At 42.2% G+C, this 24970-nt stretch overlaps 1 protein-coding gene across 1 annotated transcript in view; it reads right to left on the bottom strand.

Moving 5' to 3' along the window:
• TOP1 (DNA topoisomerase I) overlaps nucleotides 1-20113 on the bottom strand; it is an 89519-nt gene extending 69406 nt beyond the window's left edge. Inside the window, exons 1-2 of the mRNA XM_045885768.3 lie at nucleotides 19830-20113; nucleotides 19483-19507 (exon numbers count right to left, since the gene is read on the bottom strand). Coding sequence (XP_045741724.1) covers nucleotides 19483-19507; nucleotides 19830-19862 — 58 coding nt within the window. The 5' untranslated portion in view covers nucleotides 19863-20113. The remainder of the gene's footprint in view (nucleotides 1-19482; nucleotides 19508-19829) is intronic.
• Between the last annotated feature and the right edge of the window lie 4857 nt (nucleotides 20114-24970).

Raw genomic sequence — 24970 nt, 5'->3', positions numbered from 1 at the left:
CACAAAAAAAGGGTTAAATAGTCAGAGGATGTTTTCTCTTCCAGTGGTCTACTTCCGCATTTAAATTTCTTGGACTTCTTTTATGCTTTTACAACACTACAATTACCTTAATCTGTCTTTTCAGCCTCTTCCTGTCTATGCACCCTATTTTAACTTACTTTACAACCTTCTCTCCCATCCCACTCCTTCCATTATGCTCCTTAAATTCAAGTTCATCTTTCTCTCTTCCTCTGGTTCTCATTCCCAGGGACTAATTAATTACATTAAAATTTTTAAAAAGAACTCAGATTTCAGTGATGGGACCACCAAATTGTCTTCAAAAAAATGTATGTTACCTAATTAAATATAAGGTCTTCTGAGCTGTAGTTTGTAGACATAATTAGGGTCCAGAACAGGCTGCTCACTGTTATATTATTATGCCAGAACTGCACGACATATTTTTTTTTTAAGATTTTTTTTTTTAATTTGACAAGAGAGAGACACAGTGAGAGAGGGAACACAAGCAGGGGGAGTGGGAGAGGGAGAAGCAGGCTTCCCGCCGAGCCAGGAGCCTGATGCGAGTCTCCATCCCAGGACCCTGGGATCATGACCTGAGCCGAAGGCAGACACTTAACTCCTCGGAGCAATTCTGAGTCTTTTATGCAGTGTCCTGATGGGGTCCTTAATTAATACATTTCTCTGCTCTGGTTTGTTTTCCAATCTGTAAAATGACCTCTAGTGACACCTACACTTCTAGTCAAAAGAATCCCAAGACCTTTAAAAATTGTTTTATTCAGGGGCGCCTGAGTGGCTCAGCTGGTTAAGCATCTGGCTCTTGGTTTCAGCTCCAGTCAAGATCTCGACATCATGGGACTGAGCCCTACATCAGGCTCCACCCTCAGCACGGAGTCAGCTTCAGCTTCTCTTTCCCTCTCCTTCCCCCTCTGCCCCTCCCCCTGCTCACAATCTCACTTTCATTCTTACAAAAAAATAAATAAAATCTTTTTTAAGATTTTGTTTTAGGGGTGCCTGGGTGGCTCAGTCGGTTATCAACTCTTGATTTCGGCTAGGGTCGTGATCTTGGGGGTCCTGAGATCGAGTCCTGTGTTGAGCCCCGCCTCAGGTTCTGGGCTCAGTGGGGAGTCTGCTTGAGGACTCTCCTCCTCTCCCTCTGCCCCTCCACAAATAAATAAAATCTTTAGAAAAAAAACTTGTTTTAGTTCAAAGTTAAAACAGATTATGGTAAAAAGAAAAAATTTAAATGCTTAAGACCAGTGGTTCTTAACTTTCCTGACACCTGGGACTTAGATCATCCCCATTTTTTTTTTGATTACATGAAACTTTTTAATGCCTTTATGATAATAAACCGCCAGAAATAAGGGTGAAAGACTAACTAGAGATTAGAAGAAAAATGTGGAACAAATTTAACAAAGAGTTACTGTCTGTGCCAAAGAAACAGCTCCTACAAATCAATAAGGAAAAGATAAACAACTCGACAGAAAAATGGGCTCAGGACAGGAGTAGGCAATTTACAGAAAAATACATACAAATGGCCAAACGGCCAAGAAGCCAGTCATGAGGGATGTGCAAACCAAAAGGTGTCATAATTTTTAAACAAACCGATTTAAGAAACATGGAATCTGGTCATTGCCAGCACTGGCGAGGGCACGGGAAAGCACATACTTTCACAGATGCCTGGTAGGGTATAAACCGGTGAGGCCTCTTTGGAGGAATCTGTCAGAATATTTTAACACAAACTCTCCAGGTGACCATAATCTACATTGTCCAGAATCATATTTTGAAAAACTCTGCCTTGTTGTTTCTTGGTCCTCTGGGCAATAATTAATACCAAATACCAGCCACCTGCAATAATGGACATGCTACTGATTTTATTACCAATTTCTATTTCAGTTGGGTCTTCATTCCTTTAAAAGGCAGGCACAAGGTGCTGAGTCAGCCCCTGGGGACTTTATTTTGTACAGCTGAGAATCTTGACTCTACAACTGAGGAAGAAGAGAGGTTGTTTTCACCTGCTACTCTCACAGCCCCTGTTTGAGAGGAAGAAGGAAGAACTACATAAGGAGTAACACAGCTTAGGCAAGGAGTAGCGAGGTCAAGTTCTTTAGAATATAAATTTTCTTTGTTGTTGTTTGGACATCAGTGAGCAGAGCCATATTTTAGAGACAGGTAACTTGAGTCCAGCCAGTAGGACTCTGTTGGGAAGATAAGAAAAAAAATGGATTAAGACTCAATGAAACTACAAGCTCACAGTAAACTTTTGACATTTGGCTCATACATATTCCTCTGGGAGCAACGGGCTACCAAGTAATATGAAAAGAGTCTTGTGAGCTTCCTGTGACACATACAAGCACCACTCAGGTAAGCAACCGGCACTACTCAACCAATCCAAGGGTCAGCAACATTCTTCTGTAAAGGGACAGGTAGTAAGTATTTTGGCTTTACAGCCCATTTGGATTTCTGCAGCAAGTACTCAACGGCCACTGAGCACAAAAGCAGCCACAGATCATATGTAAAGGAACAAGCATGGCTACACTGCAATAAAAATTTAGTTATGGACACTGAAATTTGAATTTCATATAACTTTCCTGTGTCATGAAATAACCATTTTAAAACTGAGATATAACTGACATATAACATTAGTTTCTGGTGTATTTAATAACATTCTTTTTGAAACTAACAATGTACCCTGTGAAGACAGGTGCCTTTCTCAAGCTCAGCGTGTAAATGAAGAATATCCCCCCTGCTTTACCTTTACCTATGGCTCCTCTCTAATTCCAAAGCTTTCTCCTAAAAGATATTCACACTAAGCCCAGCTGCCACCATGCTCCTTCCATCAAAGAGCCCATGAATGGTCATTAATCAACATAATTTATAAGTAGTTAAAATCTACTCCTACTCTGCTTAACTAGATAAAGTAAATCGCATGAATGAATCCCCTGTAAAGGGGAGGCCAATGCTGAGCCCACTGCTATTTCTGCTTCTTAAGCAGCAAGCTAGTTAAATTTTTTATTTATCCCCCTTGAGGTGGGAACAACATCGTACTTGTTCACATACTGCTAACCAACTCTGATGAAATTCCTTTGTAAATAAGTAGACTTCAGAGATCCTTCTAAAACAAGGGGGTGGGAGGGTCTAGTTAATCCCTGGTTAACAAGAAGATCCTTTTTCTTGAGTACTCAGATAAAAGGAGGTTTTAATGATTTCTGGAATAACTGGCTCCAAGTACAAACTGAACTGCTAAAAAATAAATTACTCCGGGGTCTTTTTGACACAGGCAGGCAGACTTTCCTTAATAGGGAAAGGATTACACATTAGTTTAAATTTCAGCAGAGGGACACCTGGGTGGCTCAGTCAGTTAAGCATCTGCCTTCAGCTCAGGTCATGATCACAGGGTCCTGGGATCGAGTCCTGCATCAGGCTTGGGGAGCCGCTTCTCCCTCGGCCTGCCACTCCCCTTGTTTGCACTCTCTCGCTCTGACAAATAAATAAAATCTTAAAAAATAAATAAATAGGGATGCCTGGGTGGCTCAGTCGTTAAACGTCTGCCTTCGGCTCAGGTCATGATCTCAGAGTCCTGGGATCGAGGCCCACATCAGGCTCCCTGCTCAGCCGGGAGCCTGCTTCTCCCTCTCCCACTCCCCCCTGCTTCTGCTTGTGTTCCCTCTCTCACTGTGTCTCTGTCAAATATATAAATAAAATCTTCAAATAAATAAATAAATAAATAAATTTCAGCAGAGCCTACTAGTCAAAGATATTTGTTTGGTAAAGATCGACTGTAAATGAAGATGAGTGCTCTAAGAGCCTTCAGTCTGATACTACATGGGTAGCTCTGCTATAGCCCAGAATTCCCAGGAAGAATTGAGTCACCCAGGGTTCCCTTTACTTTGTTTTGTGTCACCTTTAAGAACTCAGGATGTGGCATCAGATAGGCCTAGATTAGTCTTCCAGCTCTGTGGTCTTCACACAAACTACACAGCCTTGAGTCTCAGTTTCTTCAAAAGTAAAGTGGAAATAGTAAATGTTCAAATATCTTCTATTTATTTCATCCCTAGTCCACTTCCTCTTCCCACCTCTAAAATAAATGACCATAATTTGAAGCTAAAGCTGGAGGAAAATGGATCTGTTCCTGGTGTTTAAGCAATTCACCCAAGTTGTTTCCTGAGACTTCAAATGTCCACTATGTCAGTGGTCCTCACAGTAGCCAAGGCTACAGTCCCATTTTGGGCCATGAGACTAATACTGTCTGGCTAACAGTGGACCAGAGTACTTATAAGTGAGATGCAGTCAACATTCACTATGAGCATGCAAATGAGAGGAAGACCCCAGGTAAGTTGTAGAAACTGAGTTCTGATCTGCTTTTACTGTAAGCCAATACTCTGGGTGAGTTAGCCTCTTGGATGCTGTTTGTTTGTGTATACAATTTTTTTTTTTTTAAGATTTTATTTATTTGACAGAGAGAGAGACACCGAGAGAGGGAACACAAGCAGGGGGAGTGGGAGAGGGAGAAGCAGGCTTCCTGCGGAGCAGAGAGCCCAATGCGAGGCTGGATCCCAGGATACTGGGATCATGACCTGAGCCAAATGCAGACGCTTAACGACTGAGCCACCCAGGCACCCCAAATCTCAATCATTTTAAAGGATAATGATCCATAAAGGTATATATAAATGTAAGTTAATCAGTTTTGTCAACTACAAAATAGACATGATTTATCTCATAGAGCTGCTGAGATAAAATGAGAATTTATTCAATCCAAAGGACCTTAAATGTTCACCACTGTGCAATACTGAAGGGGTCAAGTAAAATGGAGAACTGTCTAAACCTACACCTGCTCTTAAAAACACAACTGTGCATACCAGTCTTAAGTCCTCTTACCAGGTCATCCAGGATAAGGCAATGCAGATATAAAGAAGGAAGACTGTTATTCAGACTCACCAAATTCATACCTCTTTTAGATTTTTAAGTTCCAAGTAAAATCTAAACCTAAATCTCTCTGCTCTTATCTAAATTTTATCTAGAGCTGTGCTGTCCAATTATAGTAGCCACTAGCCACATGTAGCTACTTTTAAGTAAAATAAAAATTTTAAGTTCTTTGGTCACACTAGAAGGGTTCAACAGTCTTATTTGGCTAGCAGCTACCACATAGGACAGCAGAGATACAAACATTTCCATCATGACAGAAGGTTCTATCAGGACAGCACTGACTGAAAAGCCTGGATGCAGGTCAACATCTTCCTTTCACTGGTGGGGACAGCATGAGGTACCATGTTGTATGATTCACTCTGGTCACAACTGGCAAAGCCAGGAGTAAGACTTCCCTTGTCCTGACTCTCCACCCCACCACCAACTCCCTTGCTGGAGGCCAGTCAAGGACCTTTTCCTTACATGGCAAGGCACTACGCTGTGTAATTCCTTAAGGCCGGCCAAAAGTTTCCTGGCTAAAATGGCCATCTCAAAAGCAGGCCACTTCTGCAGAGTCCCTGGAGAATCAGAGCCTAGTGAGTGCTTCCCAGAGAACACTGCAACTAAGGTATTAGTCCACTGAGGTATAAGTCAAAGCTAGATAGAGCAATTATTTTAAGCATCAGAAGTATGGCAAACAAATCCCATTTAATGAACTCACCTTTGTTCTCTAAATATAAGACAAAGTTAGAATGTTTTACTCCTGCCTTTGAGAGTAATTAACCAGTTACAAAACCCTTAAAATGGGCATTTATATTTCATATACTCTTCTGCAAGTGAGTCATGTTTTCACAAGGACATCCCTGACTGAAAATGCTTCTTCTTTCCCAGGAGGCAGAATTTAAAAGGGAAAAGGACTTGTCTAACCTGAAAATGTACCTTCTCAGGCCAGCTCAATTAGGACAGGCCCATTCCTGCAGGCTTCTCCTCCTTTGCTTCTATTAAGTGAGCCCTTAATGCCTGGGAATAGTGAAAGTGACTATGAACTATGAACTATTCCTGTCTATGCTACATAGAAATCCAAAGCTCAGCCTAAGCTGCCCTTGTTTTCAGCAAGAGCATGGGCCTCAAAATGCCCCAAGTCTACACCTTGTCTGGCCATACAGGAGTCAAAGATGTTGATGCACTGTTTCACGCATCCTATTACCAATTCAACTAAGGGGACCTCTTTGTCTAGAGTTATCACTATTGATGGTGCTTGAAATGCACAGGCCATTCTCTGAGCAAGTAGCTGGAGAGAGTAAGCCTGAACACACATATGTTCTTCAGAAACCTTTCTAGTACTACTCATTTAACAGGCTCCTTTTTATGCTCCATTTATGAATTATTCCAACTTCAAAACTGTAAGGAAGAATAAGTAATTGAACAAGTACTGAGGCCTAGCCATGGGCCTTGTAAAAAAACAAAAACAAAAACACAACAAAACAAGGAATACTGCTTAAGAGACTGCATTACTACAAAACTAGTTCTAGGTTTCATATGAATGTCAGGACTAAAGTACTGACCAGAAGCTTATTTTGATCAGTCTATTTATCTTATTCTTGTCAATTATTTGACCTTGCGGATGCAGTAGTACCAAATACTATTAGGTGCTCTTTTATATGAGTCTGAGATAGCTATTATCCCTCTACTTTTTCAGATGAGAAACTAGGATCAGGATTGTGACAGGGCCACCCAGCTAACCAAGTTTATCTAGCTCTAAAGTCTATATTGCAGTGGTAAGCAAGTGGACTTTTTGTCCATGGTCTTTCATTCCTACTAAAAATGTGAGGCTCAAAAAAAAATTAAAATTAAAAAATAAAATAAAAATGTGAGGCTCAACAGGAAAAGATGAACTTCAAATCTTACCTTATTCCACTGGTTCTGAAACTTTAGTGTGCATCACATCACCTGGTTGACTTGCCCCCAGTTGACCTAGCCGACTAAGCCCCCACACTCCCAGAGTTTGGGCCAGCAGGTACGGATGAGCCCAAGAATTTGCATTTCCAATAAGTTCTCAGACAATGCTGATCAGGAAAACACACTTTAAGAACCACTGCTCCATTCAAATCCTCCCATGTCAATCAGTGCCATCAGTAGCTAAAGACCCCTAAATTTAATCTAAAGGTAGTGAATGCCATAGATAATAAGATCTTCAGCATGCCACTAAACTGTGCCAATACCTCCACTTACCTTCTAATGCTCTGCCTTAACCATTCTAGGGATATCAGTATGAAAAAACCTCTTGCTCTTTGTGCTCTGCTTAGTCACCCAATCCTAAAAGATGACATCAGGATCAAATAATGGCTTGTTAAACATGAAGGAGAAAGGATTAGGATTCTGATGAGATACATAATAAAAGAGCTGCAAAAGCAGTTAACTATCTCTAGTATTTAGGTAAATGCTCATTGAAAGACAGAAGATATTGAGAATAAATATCAAGCTTCTATAAACATATTCTGAAAAACACTGTTCTGGTCCTTCAAAAACAAAACCAACCATAAATTTAATATTTTAACCAACGGAGTACCTTAACCAAACGAAGCAAAACACACATCTTAGTCAAGTAAGATAGTAAAGTCCAGATGGATCAATTTCTCCAAAGATAATTCATGGTCAGCTGTACTAATCTGAATCATTCAGGATTGTTAAATAAATATTTAAAAATGCAGATTTCTGGGGCAGCTGGGTGGCTCAGTCGGTTGAGTGTCCGACTCTTGATTTTGGCTCAGGTCATGATATCAGATCTTTCTTAAAAAGAAAGAAAGAGAGGGAGAAAGAAAGAAAAAAAGGAAGAAAGAAAACTTAGTAAAAAGCTCTCACTTTTTCTCACTTGATTTTCAACCAGCTAATGAGCTAGAAGAGAGAAGGGTTCCCATTTCACAATTTAAACATTTGTTGAAAGCATCTGTACTATCCATACAGGATGAGATAGTGTTCTTTTACACTTCCTAGTAAATAAGCAAAACATGTAAATTTCTCCAGTCCAGAATGAAAAATTAGAAGAAGAGGACAAGAAAAGCTCAAAGCCAGAGAAAAGTGGTTGCTTCTGACTTGGGATTAAGTGGTAATCACAGACAGACTTCAGGAAAATGGAAGGGGGATATCCATTAACTATGCCTTCAATATGGAAATAGGCTCTGAGATGTTGCTAATCCTAAAGGAGTTTACAATACTTCGTGCCTTCCTAAATAGGTAGAAAGATGGAGAAGTACCAGGCATACTTATCCAAACTGTACCAAATTCTAAAGACTAAGAGTATTCCAGAGTAAAAAGGAATACTTGAACAGAACAAAACAGGACTATAGACTTGCAGGAGAAGAATACACACTGAACTTTATTTCTGGGAAATAGAGTTGCTGCAGAAGGACCTTTTTTTATTTTTAATCAAGTTTTCAATAAGTGTACTTCACAAAACTATCTTCTCTTTTGTACAATAGCACCTACTGGCATGCATATTTACGTATGTGCCATCAGTATGGATTCTGCTTAATATTCTGGTAGTCTTGTACCAACATTTCCACTGTTTTCAGTCACTTATGGACCCAAATGGATCATATTGTACTGTAACTTTAAGCTATTGCCCTAAAAACTTGAGCTCAATACAAACACTATCTGACACCTAAATTCCACAGATTAGCTCCAGTCCTAAAGAAGTTCTATAGTATTTTCAGGGCTGTAAGAGGAAAAATTTTAGCTTCTTGTTTTCCCAACTAGAATCCAATTTTCTACAGAGCAAACAAGCATATTTCTGCTAATAGACAACTTTCCTGACATTCTGAGATTAGGAAGGTGTTAACATTTGTAAAGGACTATAAAGTTCCGCTGAAGTGCCTATTTTTCTATCACACTGCATTCAAGGGAGAAAGGTGATCTGATTTTTTTAGGGGAAAAAAAGTAGTAATTATGGTCAAACCACCACCAGCTGAACATGCACAAAGGGCACTAACCCGGAGACCTCTCAGAGCTGAGAGGGAAGGGTGTCTGGCCTGGAAGTGTAACAAGCCAGCAGTTACAAAGACTAGACAACTTATGTTCCTCCTCCCTGCTGTTGTTTTCTTTCCTGGCTAACTGCAACCAGGAAAAATTAAGAAGTAGATCCTGACGGGGCGCCTGGGTGGCTCAGTCAGTTAAGCGTCTGCCTTCGGCTCAGGTCATGATCTCAGGGTCCTGGGACTGAGCCCTGCATCGGGCTCCCTGCTCAGCAGGGAGCCTGCTTCTCCCTCTCCCTCTGCCTGCTACTCTGCCTACTTGTGATTCCACTCTCTCTCTCTGTCAAATAAATAAATAAAATCTCTCTAAAAAAAAAAAAAGTAGATCCTGAGGTATGATCAATTCCCTGACAGACTCTTGTTTCTTCATTTCTGATGTTAAACAGCAAGAACTAGTGACATTGCATTCATTCTTGTGAAAATGCACTGATTATAAGAATAAGGCACGTTCAGTCTAATATTAGTTTCGATTACTTTTCCATATTCAAATCACTATAAGTAATACCACTACATACTCTGAAGCTTTCTCTGAGAAGTTTAAGAGCTTTCATATCAAGACACTTCATGGATTGGAAGCAGTAACAACAGTAGCATATTTAAACTGCTCCACAAAATTAGTTTCCCAGGATTTTAAGTACTGAGCCTAATCTCTAAGATTTTAGTTCTTCAAATTTATGAAGATGGTGATTTTACACTCTTTATTTCAGGCAATTCAGTTCAAGGATTTAAACCATTTCAAGCAAATACTTGAATTAGCTACTGTCACATGATTTCTCGGACAGAATGTGAACATTTCTAGTGACTGACAAATCTACCTGTTCAGGAAAACCTGAAAACTACTTTTCTAAACCTCATGTAATACTGCTGTCTGATACAGAAAGATAACGGGAAATACACAGAACTTTAAACTTCTATTCCAGGTGAAATGATTTAATGAGCTTACAGGTATCCTAAAAAAATTTTTTTTCTAGAACAATTAGGAATTTGGACATCTTTGGAACTGAAATAAGGTACTAGGTTTCCAATTTTTGCAAGGAGAAAAAAAAAAACCCTTTTAGATTGGGAATAAATGGAGATGTCACTCTTCCACTGATAGTAAAGTATTAACTGCCAGAAAGTACCTTCCATCCCTATTCAACCTGGTGTATCAGGAGCCTCTGTACTGAGGCCCCATGAAAAATATGGAATCTCAACAGAGGAAGTGAGTGTACAGACCTACAAGTACTAACTTCAAAATGTTCATTGTGGGAACAATATGGATTTGTCTGGTTCATCTGTATTTAGTCGTTACTGGTATTTACTTTCTCAATGTTTGAATGAATAAATATGGCAGCTTAAATTTTCCATTTACAATTAAACCTGAAATTTTTAGTTTCCTGAGTAGATCTACAAATATTGCACCATCCCAAGCGCAAAGGGGGAAGTCTTACCTGTCCTGAGCCTAGCCCGTCCCGATCCACAGCAACAGTATCATATTCAAGGCTCCCTAGTGACCCTCTCCCTTGGGTAAAATCTCACAATATCCAAATTCAAAAATTAAAGTTGTTCCCTTTGTACAAAAGACTAAAAAAGCTGGGCACCTGGGTGGCTCAGTCAGTTAAGCATCTGCCTTCAACTCAGGTCATGATCCCAGGGTCCTGGGATAGAGCCCATATCGGGTTCCCTGCTGAGCGGGGAGCCTGCTTCTCCCTCTCCCTCTGCTCCCCCTGCGTGTGCTCTCTGTCAAATAAATTAAAAAAAAAAAAAAAAGACTAAAAAAGCAATCTCTGAAAAAGGTTTGGGTTTGTTTTTTTGTGTTTTTTTTAAGGATTGGCAAGGAACTAAAAATTCTGTACTAAGCTTCATCTTTCCTACAGTGATCCTCACATGCTCTTTAATCCTCAATCTTGTGAGTTAAGTATTAAACCTAGTTTACAGGTAAAGATCTAAGGCTTGGAGATGAACTTCTTGCTATTGAGCAGAAGTACAAGAACTCAAATTCAAATCCCCTTGACTCAATCTCTGTCCTTTCCACTCTACCATGGTTGATCTGGCCAGGACACACACAATTTGGCCGGGACACACACAGACACACAGACACACACACAGGACCATTCACATTCTGAATCAGAGAAAAAAGAGAAGAAAGAGGCCCAAACTTTGAAGACTTTAAATTCAATTTTGGACATTCTCACACACTGAGGGCAATATAGCCATGCAGTATTAATATTCACTTTCCCACAAGATATTTTTCTCCATATACTTTATGAACCATATGTTCCTGAGATGTTTATCTTTGAAAACTCATCCACCTGGTTTAATCTAACGGACATTAGTAAACATAACCCGCAAATGATTTTGGTTTAAGTAGCACTCAGCATTAGCTAGACTTATGAGCCATTGAAATTTCTGCTTACTAGATAAATTTTTTCGTGAAATCTCCCAAATGCCTATACTCATGCATAACTGTTAAAATGGAGTTTCCGACTTAAATTCTCATTCCTAAGCTTTACTATTTAAAGCATGCTTTTTTAAAAGATTTTATTTATTTATCTGACAGAGAGACAGCCAGAGAGGAAACACAAGCAGGGGGAGTGGGAGAGCGAGAAGCAGGCTTCCTGCTGAGCAGGGAGCCTGATGCGGGGCTCGATCTCAGGACCCTGGGATCATGACCTCAGCCGAAGGCAGAACCAGTATTCTGCTCACAAACCTTTATAAATCTGGGCATTCATTAAATAGATGCCTATTTAAGGCATTCTTGTTGCCAAGAATTACTATTTCACAGAATACAAGTTGGTCCCTTTAAGCAATATATGACTAAATGAAAAATTAAGGTAACTCTCAGATGCTTTGAGTCTTCTCAGTTTAAAAATGTTTTGGAGGGAAAAAATAAAAATAAAAATGTCTTAGGGGGAGAAATAAAATAGTGGCCTTTGAAAAAACATGCTGACACAAGACATACTGAGTTCTGTCATTTAAAAAAAAATCACGAATAGTGAATTCGGCATTTCACTTACTAACTGCATCTAATAAAGATAAAGGTCTGGGTAACCTTTTTTAAATTGAGATAGAATTGACATGTAAGTTCTGGGTATCTTTAAGAGAAAATCCATAGTTCTATTAAAGGGCTGAGAAATTAGCCACAGCAATATAGTTTCTTCATTTCTAAGCCCATCCCCTCTGAAAAAGAAGTTTTCAGCAATGACAATCTTGCCTTATTCTTATTCTTAGAAAAGGAGGAACCAGATAGACATTTGGCTCCTACTTAGCCCAAACCGAGATACACCACCTTTCATTTTATAGTGGTTGCTTAATAATCAGAAGAGATCAGTGTAGGCTGTGAAGTTCAGTGAGGTAAAGACTCAACCAACTCTAGTTATATGCTACTGTTCACTGTGTAAATGTCAGAAGATTTAAAAGGTTATCAGGGAATACCAGTGAAGGAAGGAGTCACCAACATCAGTACCTGAAACCTAACATTCAAAATAAAGATCCACTACAGAATAGATGCTGTATGACCGAAGTTTAAATTTTAAAATGTGAGCGAAGAGGCTCTCTATATACTTATTTAAATCTCAATAGTTTGTGAAACATAGAAATATCATCCCTATCTATATATGACAAAACAAGGTTTGGCAGCCAGGGTTAAGTTTCATACTAAGAATAGGGACTTATTTAGATTTCTCTACTCGAATTTTCTACTTTACCCTAGCTGCTCAAGAACGTTATCTCCCCACAGCCTCCCTCTTCATCACTTATACCCTTTATTATCAATCTGGTTCCAGCCTTAACACCAAAGCATCTCTTTAATACCTAGCTCTCCAGATGCAAGGGGTCTAAACTATCTTTACCAGCACATAATTAAGGGCAGGCTGTGAAGCTTACCAATTACAGTCTGGGATTTCTGGAATCTAGACCAGGCAGTATGCTACCAAAAAGGGAAGCTGAGAAGGTGTAAAAGGCCAAGTTTTCCTTTCTTGGTCACAGGTTCTCCCATGAACCTATGCAATCTGTACTATTCCCATTAAATTCAGATTTAATGAATACAAAAATGTGATGTCTACTAAGCTCTCAAAATTTGTTCCTTTCCTCCTACTTCCCCTTCTACTCCATAGCAAGAGCTCAGATAACAGACTACAAATGAAGAGGCTACCTTATAGGAGTTGGGTAAAGTAAGAGGTCTTAGCCAATGAGATCCCCTAATTTACTGATCCTGAAACCTGCTAGGTTTAAGTCTTCTGTCCAACCAGTATTCTGCTCACAAACCTTTATAAATCTGGGCATTCATATATGGCAACAAAATTAAAACCTGGGCTTTTACGAAGTGGCAAAGGGTGCATTTCTCGTGTACTCTAGTGTAGGACTAACCTTAAACTTAAAACATTTTTGGGGGGTGGGTAAACTCCAAACTGCCAAGGATATCTCCTTCAAGAAAGATCCCAGGCATCTATCTTTGCTAGGCTGTGCTAAGAAAAATACAAAGAAATACGGAGTCCAAGAGTTGGCAGATTTTTGTTCTTAAAACATAGGAAGATGTCAGAATACCCAGGGATCTATGAAACTTGTTCTCAACAACAAAGACAAGAGAATTAAAGTCCCCAATAATGCTGATTGCTTTAACACCTTTTATTGGAGCCTATCTAGGTGTACCTCAGGAATGCTAATGAATGGAGTTCTTTGGGTCCTTAAATCCACAGAAACAAAGTTAACTTCAAAGGCTCAGTGAGGAATTAACAGCCTGGTAGAGATGCACCTCTACCCTAAATCTAATGGAGAGAGCATGAGGGATATGTAAATAAAAATATCTACTATAAATTTCAGAAAAATTCTCAAGAACAATACACAAAGGTAAAGGTGGCAGGGAGACAACTGAATGGATATAAAAACTTAAGCCAACAAATTGAAAATGAGTACTGTCCAAAAAAGAAATTTAAAACTTAAGTTGCCTCTCTCCCTTAGTTTCTTTCTCTACTAAAATTTAGAGACATAAATGACAGATAAAGGGTTCTAGCTTGATGGTATTACAAACTATATACCCTAAGATATACTTGAGATAATCAGTAAAATCACTTCTCTCCCAGTATGAAAAATACTTAAGACTCTTTCTTGGACATACAGAATAAAAATTATGTTAAACAATATCTATTTGCTGTTATGTCAGCATACTGTCATTTCCTATAGCCCTACCAAAAATACCAATAATATCTAACATATTTTACAAGCTTTTTCCCACTTAATAATAAAGCCTAGGCTACCAAGACACCTGCCCTCCCTCCCCCCAATCTTTATCCCCCTCCACAGCACCCAAGCACTGGTGCTATCAATACAGAGCATAAGACACACACCTAGATAGGCAGGTTGTGGGGGAAGGGCAGGGGCTGGTAAAACGTTAATTATTCCTTGCCTCGTTAGATTTCCTACATCAGTGACTGGCCTGCAGCCACAGGGATGGAAAGCTGATCTCAAACTTCATTTACAAGGCATGGAAATACAGAGAAAAGACTTGTTCCAAGTATTACTACTCAAAGTTTAAACACAATCTGGAAGCTTCCTTTAAACACAATACCTCATTCACTTCTTAAAGGCCAGTTAGGAACTTCTCCCATCCCAACCTTTTTACCTTAAGAAGCCATAGTCTCAACAGTTTGCCGAAACACCCTTATTATGCAAAGTTATTGGTTCAAAATAATTAAGGAGCAGATTATCTAAACCACAGGACACAGAAAAGTCACTCAACTGACTCTCCCACAAAGAAATGCAATGAATTAACTATATTTTACCATTCTTTCAAGGTTTTTTTTTTTAAACCTTAGGGTCCCAAATCAAATATTCATTTAAAGCCTCATTCAAAAGTAAACAATTACATTTGAATTCATTTTTCCAAATAAAGCTAGAACTTTACTGGAGTTCAACATAGTTTCATATGGGAAGTATGAATTCCCTCACAAAAACACACTTCTGGGGAAAGAACTTTGGGTTTGAAGAAAATTAGTTTTATTTTGCACTGCAAGTACGACAAATGTCGTTAAAGATCCATAACATACCCAAATAATATGAAATAACACACAATCTCATAATCTGAAGCCTCTTAAAATGAAATCTATCCATAAAATACAATAGAATCATTTCCCATATCCTCAGCAGTAGAGGATAACTGTTACTATAATTAATATACCACACAAAGCTTTCTCAAACATATTTACATATTTAAGAGGCTGACAGTTTTTGCACCCCCCCCCCATGCTGAAAACAAACAAAAAATCCCAATGGCCTAATTTTGGAATGTAATTTTTAAGACATGTTAAGAATCCCTGGCTCTTGTATATTGTATAAATGGATACCAATTCACTAAGACCCAGAACAAATTAATGAATCACTCTTTCAAACTCTCACAATTCCTCATTTTTATGCTGTTAAAGAAAAAAGCCAGACCTTTTTTTTTTTTTTTTTTTGCTGCTATTGATTAAAATGAGATTTGGGGACTGATTCTGGATTTCTGTTTTCCATTTTATCTACTTACCAAAGACAAGTATGAGTTGGAGACCTCAATATTACCTAGTTTTCACCTTTCAAACTATGAGGTATTTCGGATTCCTTTAATAACCCCTGGATATTCTAGTTTTACCAGAAACATCAGAATCTAAAATTTGTTTGGGAGTTCTGATATGCTAGCAATCTAAAAAGCCCATGTTGACAAACAGCTTTGTTTCATGTCTAAGTGTAGTATAAAGACTCCACAGCAGTCACTAATTCCGAAAAGGTGCTCTAAGGAGTTTGGTTGTAGAAGGAAAGAAAACACCAGGGCCCGATGCCTAAGTGTTTCTGGATTGAGCAGGAAGATGTGCCAGATTTCATTTGAAGGTGCCATCAGTTTGCAGTTTTAAAAATGTGATGGGAATTTCCAGATAGCCACATCATCAGTCTTTCCACCCCCCACCTTAACCTGCAACTAACACACAGAAATACAACTATCTGTTAGCATCAGAGACTATTTATATTTAATTCCTCCATACAATCTGAATCCATGAAGCTAAGCAGAATCAACACCAAACATGACGTCCAACTATGATCCCATAACATTACTTAGACTAACTAATCACTAATTGAATCAAGCCTTATACTTTGCTCATCGCAGGGAGGGAGGAACCCCACAAATCCAGAGTAGACAGGCAAAAACTCCAAGTCCTTGAAAGAGCAGAAGGAAGGATCACTAAACCCCAATGTGACGTTACCTTTATCAACGCTACAGATAGCTCGGCAGTCTGCACGGTATGTAATGACTTAGCCCCACTAGTTAGTGCTACCAACACTTAGAAAGAAAAGAGGTAGGTGAAAGATTATGGTTTCTGCTCCTGAAACGCCCAGTTCACATCAGTATTTTAAATATAAACGCACTTCACAAATTAACAGATTTTCTCAGCAGTTGAGAATGGGCCAGAACATTGTAAATTCCAAACGAAGAGCAACAGTTTTAACTATTGTAAAGAATGAGCTCCAAAGGACAAAAAGTCTTTTAGATCTTAAGGGATGAGGGCAGGTAGAATGAGGGATGTTTGTATATATGAACTTGCACAGTTACTCTGTAAGTTGGGTTAAGTCCACTTAAGATCATGCTTAAGCAAACTCTTCTTAATACAAAGATCAATAATGACATGTCTGAGTATAATTTAACACTGATTTTTATTTTTTAAAAACTGTCTTTCATAATTACATAAATCAATCACTAGTTAACAGGGTATTACTTAAGAGAGCAAGCACACAGTTACTAACACTACATCTTTCTTCTAGACAGTATTTACAAAGATAATTACTCCAGTGTCAGACACTTAGGATGGTGGGGAGGCAGTTAAAAGTGCTTTTCTCTTGAAGGAGCAGGTTTAGTTAAAAAGTAAGCAAATGACAAACTATCAAATCCTTCCCTCCCACATTTATAAGCTCTGTAAGAAAGTAGAGATGTGCAGCTTTTAATTTTGTCATACTGCAATCATATATATAGCATACTGGCTAAGCTTGGGAGCTTTGGAATGCCAAACTCACCTGCCCACAAGCAAGCTAGTAAACATACCTAAGTCTCAGTCTCCTCATCTATAAAATAGAGATAATAGTACTTAACTCATAGGGTCCTTCCAAGGATTAAATCAAATTAGATGATCCACGGAAAGACCGGAGATTTGTGCCAGGCAGACACTAAGCATTCAATAAATATTAACAATTACAAGTGATCACATTCTAAAAGTCAATATACTCAGTTTACTTCGGTTTCTATAAAAATGGCATTAAAGATCAATAATTTACCCAGCCAACAATCATCACATACTCAATAATTCCTTTGCATAATTTAAGTGAGAACCATGGAGATTAACTTTCTGAAGAGAAAGGACTAAACTTTGTTTCACTACTAAATACACCATATACTAAGCCCAATCTTAAAGTCAAAAGAACACTTTTCCTGTTAAGCTCCTACCTTCCTCCAAGAGAGATCAAAAGGACTCTACATCCTCATCTGCCACATCCTTTCTTTGCTCCCACATCCCCAAGAAACATCTGTACTTGGGGCACCAGGGTGGCTCAGTCATTAGGCATCTGCCTTCGGCTCCGGTCATGGTCCCAGGGTCCTGGGATTGAGCCCAGCGTTGGGCTCCCTGCTCAGTGTGAGGCCTGCTTCTCCCTCTCCCACTCCTCCTGCTTGTGTTCCCTATCTCCCTGTGTCTCCCTCTGTCAAATAAATAAATAAAATCTTAAAAAAAAAAAAAAAAAGAAAGAAACATCTATACTCTTTGCAGCTTTCTCAACTGCAGGGGATTCATCACCTTTTTAAAATCCTGATAGGTTACCTAAACATAGTTAAGAAATACTCCAACTCCTGACACTCAGCACCTAGTCTTGCACAACACTCGGCTCAGAAGTCACCTCCTTTGAGAAATTTCCCCACCCGCAGACAAAATTAAGTCCCCTAATTTCTCAAAGCATTTTGGGTATACATACACCTCATCACCTACCTTATAATTAACTAATTATGTCTCTCCCAAGGACTAGACTAAAGGCAAGAAGCATTGTGACCAAAGGTTCAGCTCTAGCACGACGCAATGTTTTGGCACTTATTAGGTGCTCAAGAAGTGCTACACTTTAACCACAATCCTTCCTTGCAGAGAGTCACATCTCTTGTTAGATGCCCACTACAACTCTGAACATAAGGCTGCTCTCAGTAGAGCAGGCTAACACGACGGACTGCTGATTACAACATCAGAAAACCTACTCATCAGCTTCTCCCATTGGAGAGGTTCCCGGAACCCGAACTCAACTGAGCAGGATTATGTACCATCAGAATCAGTGGGAATTCCCAGCACGCTACAGAGGGTACCTTCTCCTTCAATAAGACTGTTGAAAAGCCCACAGGGTGAGCTTTTTATTGGGGGACTCTTCATTGAATGACTGAAGTGGAAATACTCAAAGAATAAATGCCTTGATTTGGCTGATAAGGGGTCAAAAACATAAAGATCTGGGAAAAGCAACCTAGCTCTTGACTCCTGAAGAACAGCGGCTTCTGAAAAAGAACAGGAAACAGGGGTGGGTGCTGGCTACTCTTTGTTTCAATAAATAAAATCTTTTTTTTCTTCCCCACAGCCCAAAAGCAAAGGCCAATGCATCAGGGTCCAGATGAGATGCTCAACAACCTTTCCTCCTGACAAGTACACTAAACTGCGGTTCTAAAAAACCAAAAACACTGCATTAGGAACCTCAGCCACCATGAAAAGTTCTAGTCAGGAATACTTTAATTTTTTTTAAAAAATCTATATGCCCGAATCCAACATTTACATTGGATGGCCCACAGAGGACCTGCAAACTTTCTGAAGGGAAGTACTGCTACTACCTTCGCAAAGAACACAACTTGGGAAAAACAACCTCAAAATATGATAAACTCCACAAAGGGTGGCTTTAGTTTTAGAACCGTAATTCCCATCGTAAACATCTTACACCCCCACCCCCACCCCAAATCAACAGTTGCCGAAGGGTATCTTTCATTCTGGAAACGGAAAAGGAAACAAGCAAGAAGCAGAAAGGGAATAACCCCCAAAATAAAGTTCTCCTTTGAAAAAATAGTAACAATTCAGTCTCCCACCCTTCCCTCTCTGGTGAGGTCTGTGATTTATACGGCTTTGCTCTGCAGAAAGCTCTTTCTGGGCTGCTCAAGGAAAGAGCCGAGGGAGGGAGAGAGACACAGGCACAGAAAGGAGAGGAGAGAGAAAAAGAAAATGGCGCAGAGACTAAGTCCCGACTGTCGACAAGGCGACTTTCCCGGGAGGAATCCGGGCCAGGAAAGGCTGCCCGAAGCCCCGCGGCGGGCGACGCCGGGTCTCCGTTGCCCCCTCTTGGGAGGGCCGCGGCCTGGGGGGGCTGGGGTCCCCGGAAAGGGGCTCCAGAGGCGGCCCGATGGGAACAATGGGGCCGGTGAGCGAGGAGCCGGGACTTAGTCTCTGGGACGCCATGTCTGTCCTCTGCCCGGCTCCGGCCGGGCGCGGGGTAGGCGGCCGGCAGCCGGGGGACCCGGGGTCGGGGCGGGGGGCACACTCACCATTCAATCGGAAATCCGCTTCAATCTGGAGAGAGAAAAGGAGGGAATATGAACAAACAGGCTGCTTTCACCCCGCGGGAGGCGAGCGCGCGGGGCCGGGGGCCTAGCCCACCCTGCGCCCCCGGGATAAGGGGGCCCCGGGAACGGCCATAAGGGGCAACCATCCGCCCAATCTGTAACTTCGAGGCATTCGCCCGAGGCCTAGCGCGCCCAGCTCCGCCGCCCGGCCGCCCCTGGCCGGGGGCTCCGGCCTGTCAAAGCGGCCGGGCTGGGGCCGGGGCCGGGGCCTGCGCCGGGGGTCGCGGAGGGCCGGGGCGGGGAGCCGGGAGGACCCGGCCGAGCCGTACCTGGGAATCGTTGTGGAGATGGTCCCCACTCATGTCGGCCGGAGCGGCGAGTGCGGCTGGCGGCGAGGGGCGCCGAGGAGACGCAGACGGTCGGGACCGGCCTGTGCGGGCGGACGGGGGCTCCGGGAGGCTCCCGGAGGCGTGGGTATGCGGCGGCGGCTGCGGGCCTGAGACTCCCGGAGCGGCTGAGACGGCGACAGCGGCGGCGACGCTGACTGCCGGGCGGGCGGCGAGAGCGGACCCCAGCAGTTGTGTAACAGCCTAAGTTCGTATTTCGGCTCACTGCGCCTGCGCGGCCGCTTTTAAACGAGACGTCGCCGACGTCAGAGACTCGCGGAAAGAGGCTGAGGGTTGCGAGGCCCGCCCCCCTCACGCTTTCAAAGGCGGTCCCCACTTTGCATCGCAAGCCCCGCCCCCTAGCCCAAGCGCGCCGCTGTGATTTGCATAAGGAGCCGACTCCTCCCACGGCCGCCCACCCAGAACAACCTTTCCTTCCTCTCCCGGCGCCTTTTCTCGGAACCCCGTACTCCGCTGCGAAGCAGTGCGCAGGCGCAACCCATACACCGCCCCCGGACCCCGGCCGGCAGCGCGGCCACGTGGTGGGCCTTTAAAGGCCGCGGCGGGACCGCGGCAGCCCTGGGCGGAGTTGCTGTCCTGCTTCCCTACTCTTTGCAGCTGAACATACCTTGGCCGCACGGGCCCCAGACCTTTCACCAGCTCCTCTTCGCTCCCTAACCGGTCCCCGAAGCCGCCTGGAGGCAGGAGGTCCCTCCCTAGTCTTTGTCCAGGCCTTCCAACATTCTGCATTATTTCACTCCACTTCTTAAATTTTACTTTAATTTTTTAACCAACCAAAAGTCTGGTTTAGCTCCAGTTTTCAGCCGGGTAAACATAGTCCTGGGTCGCAAGAGCCCTAATTTCATTGGTTCATTCCACAAACATTGAGCATCTACTGTGAGCCAGGAATCGTGCTGAAAAAGGGGGTGATGCAAAGGGCCAAAGGGAATGGGACCTCTGGGTAAACAGGACCTGGCTCTGTCCATTGCTGTATCCCTAGCACACTATAGGGCAGAAGTGAGATGAACAGGACAAAGACCTGCCGTTTATGGAGCACCTACTGTGTTCTCTACTCTGAATCCACAGGATAGCTCTGCGGGGCTATTTTATTAAACTGTGTCAGGGATAAGTGACCTACAACCTCCTGTCTGACATCTATATTTGGATACCTCACAAGCTTATCCAGGGCTGAACTCGCCATCTTCTTCCACCTAGCTAGAAAAGCTCCACCCTGGACATCTTCCTCCTTCCTTTCTCATTAGTCCAGCTGATTGCATCTCTTAAACCCATCTACCTCTTCTGCCCACGCATCTGTCAAAATCTGCGTTATCTCTTGCTTGGATTATCATAATACACTCCTAACAAGGGTCCCTCTTTCCACTCTGGCCTTCTCACAAGCTGCTAGCCAACAGTAGCCAAAGTGAATTTTTCAAAGTGCAGATCTAACTTACCCCTTCCCACAGTACTTCCCATCACTGTGGTATAAAGCTCAGAATTCTTCAAGTAGCCGCCAGGGCCCTGCTACATAACCTGCTTCATTCAAGTGTGACTTTTGTGAATTTTGCCATATCTATTAACCACTTCCACTATTTTACTTAATATTTTAATTGATCCCCTTCTTTACTTAGCTTCCTCCTAAGTAATAATATCTATGAAATAATAATGTCTATGATATCATTTACAGATAAATACAAAAAGTGCCCATCCATGGACCCTTGAAATCATCTCTTATCGCATCTAGTGGTGAGCACTTTGGGGTTCATTCTTGTGAATGCTTCAAAGTTCAACCTTAATATCACTTTCTCAAAGTGATCCCCCCTCCCACATTCTCTGACTCCCTCTTTCCTCACCCAGATCAAGTGCCCCTCATAGAGTGTCTTTTCCTTTGTAATACTTACCACAATTGTTATTAAGTTACTAAAGGGGGTAATGAGTGATTTTATATCTATCTCCCCTATTGAACCCAAGGTTTCTCTTGGTTGATGCTTCATCCCCAGCACCCAGCAACAGATCCTACAGAAGAGGCATGCAATCAATCATGAATGAAAGCAGAGTAATAGGGGCACCTGGGTGGCTCAGTTGGTTAAGCGACTGCCTTCAGCTCGGGTCATGGTCCCAGGGTCCTGGGATCAAGCCCTGCATTGGACTCCCTGCTCGGCGGGAAGCCTGCTTCTCCCTCTCCTACTCCCCCTGCTTGTGTTCCCTCTCTCGCGCTCTCTCTCTCAATTAAATTAATAAATAAAATCTTAAAAAAAAAAAAAGAAAGCAGGGTAATACAGCGGTCAGGAGCGCACACATGGAAGTCAAACCAATCTAGGTGTGAATTCTGCTCTGCTGTTTATAAGCTGTGTAACCTCAGGCAGGTTGATTAACTTCTCTGAGCCCCAGTTTCCTTCTCTGAACAATGATGATAATGGTGGAATTTTATTTGACTATAAAAAAAAATTTCTTGGGCACCTGGGTGGCTCAGCTGGTTAAGCGACTGCCTTCGGCTCAGGTCATGATCCTGGAGTCCTGGGATCGAGTCCCGCATCAGGCTCCCTGCTCGGCGGGGAGTCTGCTTCTCCCTCTCCCACTCCCCCCTCTTGTGCTCTCTCTCTCTCTCTCTCAAATAAAAAAAAAAATCTTTAAAAAAAATTAAAAAAAAAATTTCTTGAGAACACACAGCTGGTAGGTGCTGAATTTTGGATTTAAACTCAGGTCTCCCTGACTCCAAAGCTTTGTTCTTTCTCTCAAGCAATCTGCCAGAACCAGTTTCACCTTGCTAGTGGTGTCTTTCAATAGACTTCCCATCTCAGAATCAATCCTAGGCTACCAGGTGAGGCATTTCGATCCTATCTGTTTGTTGCAGTTAGGCTAAGAGAATTCAAGGACTGCCTTAGGGAATAACAGGGCCTCCTAGCACTACTTTACTGCCAGCCCCCAAAGCCCAGGGAGAATCTGCATTTAATTTCCAGGTCACTCCAAGGGAGATCTGGTTAGGCATAAAAACAGATTACAGACTCCAAAATGGCATAGCAGGTGTGGTCCCCTGCACAAACACGCAGGTGTGCAGGCATCTTAACACAGGCTGAATCTCTCTGCCATCATGTGTGGCTGGCAGAGCTCCGAGGTTGATTGGCTTACCCAAGCCCACATAGCCACTCTGACTCTTAACACCCCAAACCAGTGTCCCTGCAATATGGTCCATCTACCCCTAGTACTTGAGAAAATTCTAGGTAGTGCATGGACAAACAGTTTTACTTTAATTGTTATGTATGTATTTCCATGTGTATGAGAAAAAAAAAATTTAACCACCACATCAAATCCATGATTTTAAGGATATAACTGTTTAAGATGAGGCTTTTAAAAAGTTGATTGATTGGGGTGCCTGGGTGGCTCAGTTGGTTAAGTGTCTGCCTTTGGGTCAGGTCATGGTCCCAGGGGGTCCTGGGATCGAGTCCCTCGTCGGGCTCCTTGCTCAGCGGGGAGCCTGCTTCTCCCTCTGCCTGCTCTGCCTGCTGCTCCCCCTGCTTTGCATGCACGCTCTCTCTCTCTCTGACAAATAAATAAATAAAATCTTTTAAAAAAAGTTGGTTGATTGAGGGACACCTGTGTGGCTCAGTTGGTTAAGCATCTGCCTTCGGCTCAGGTCATGATCCCGGAGTCCCTGGGATCAAGCCCCACATCAGGCTCCCTGCTCAGCGGGGAGTCTGCTTCTCCCTCTGCCCCTGACCCCATTCGTGCTCTCTCTCTCTCTCTCTCTCTCTCGTTCTCTCTCAAATAAAAAATAAAATCTCTTCAAAAATTTCAAAAAATAAAAAGTTGATTGATTGATTTAAATAAAAATATCAAATAATAGCACAGAGGGGACGTATATAAGACAAACCCCAGGAAGGTCATAGACAAATAAATGAGGCTTGGGAAACACTCCTTTAAATCAAGACTCCTCACTCATGGACCATCCCAGCCCCTATAAAAACAACTAGCAGATGACAGCTGATTTTGTAGGCCTGTTTCCAAAGTATGCACTGTGAAAGGTGGATGATTTATAGATATTCCAGTAAAAGAAGGGCTCCATACACACATACATTGTTGTGATTTAAGGCGAAACAGGTCTTTTCCCATAGGACTTCTCAGATTTGTCAACATTCTGATACATATGCGAATCTTAAAGAGAAGGACATGGCATGCAACATCTCCAAAATGTATGTACGCTCAGAAACCCTTTTTTCCACACTACCTTTTGAGATGGGGCTCTTTGGAATGACCAGAACTCAGGCCACCTGGTCTAGGTTGTCACCCAAGATCCAGCCTGCTTTCGTTTGCTTCTGAGTCTCTTGGGATTGTTCTTATCACTTTGGCCTAACACTTGGCTTCCAGAACTGAACACCCATAAGGTTGTCTGAACAACCTCTGCTTTTCAAGGAACTGTCCTTCTGCACCTTGTACACATATGTATAAATATGCAGCTGTCCCTCTGGCTACAGTTGTTTGGCCCAGGTTGATTCAAGATGAGTCACTCGGATCAGCTTCCTTGAGACTTTGGAACTGGGAAGGAGAGAGTGTTTTGGTTTCTGTTCCTGTGGATGGATCTACATATAGTAGGTACACTGGGGAGCTGCCCTAGTGGTATTTTCTGTCAAGAGGGCCAGAGAAAACTGGGGAAGGGGGAGAGAAGGAGGAGGAGAGAGAAGGCCCTGATAGAGTTCAGGGCTCTGGTTCCTACTATCTCCTCAGGCCTTATTTCACTCCTGTTCCTATACCTTTAAATAAATCCCGCCTTTTACTCGATTAAGCACCAATGGGTCACTTAAGACCAAGAGCTCTGAGTAATACTCAGTCCTAATCTACACTTGACTCCTGGGCACTCTTCAAGGCCTGTCACCATTTGGCCCCAGCTCTGGACCCCTGATGTTATGCCCCCTGGACGCCCTTCCCAGCATTTTGACCCTGGATGCTGGCACAGTCTCCACCCCGCCAATTCTTGGACAGCGGTATCTTCTGGAAGTCCTCCTTGCCTGTGGCACCTTGTCTAAGGACCTGCTGCCTTTTGAGATTTGGACACCCCAGGAAGGAGACTCAGATGAACGATCCCAGTACCA

The sequence above is a fragment of the Mirounga angustirostris genome, unplaced genomic scaffold (genome assembly GCF_029215605.1).
Source record: "Mirounga angustirostris isolate CCGP_5_RB_7025 unplaced genomic scaffold, mMirAng1.0.hap1 SCAF_10, whole genome shotgun sequence".
Taxonomy (NCBI): Eukaryota; Metazoa; Chordata; class Mammalia; order Carnivora; family Phocidae; genus Mirounga; species Mirounga angustirostris.
Note: the sequence above shows the minus strand (reverse complement) of the source record. Positions and strands in the feature narration are given on the sequence as shown.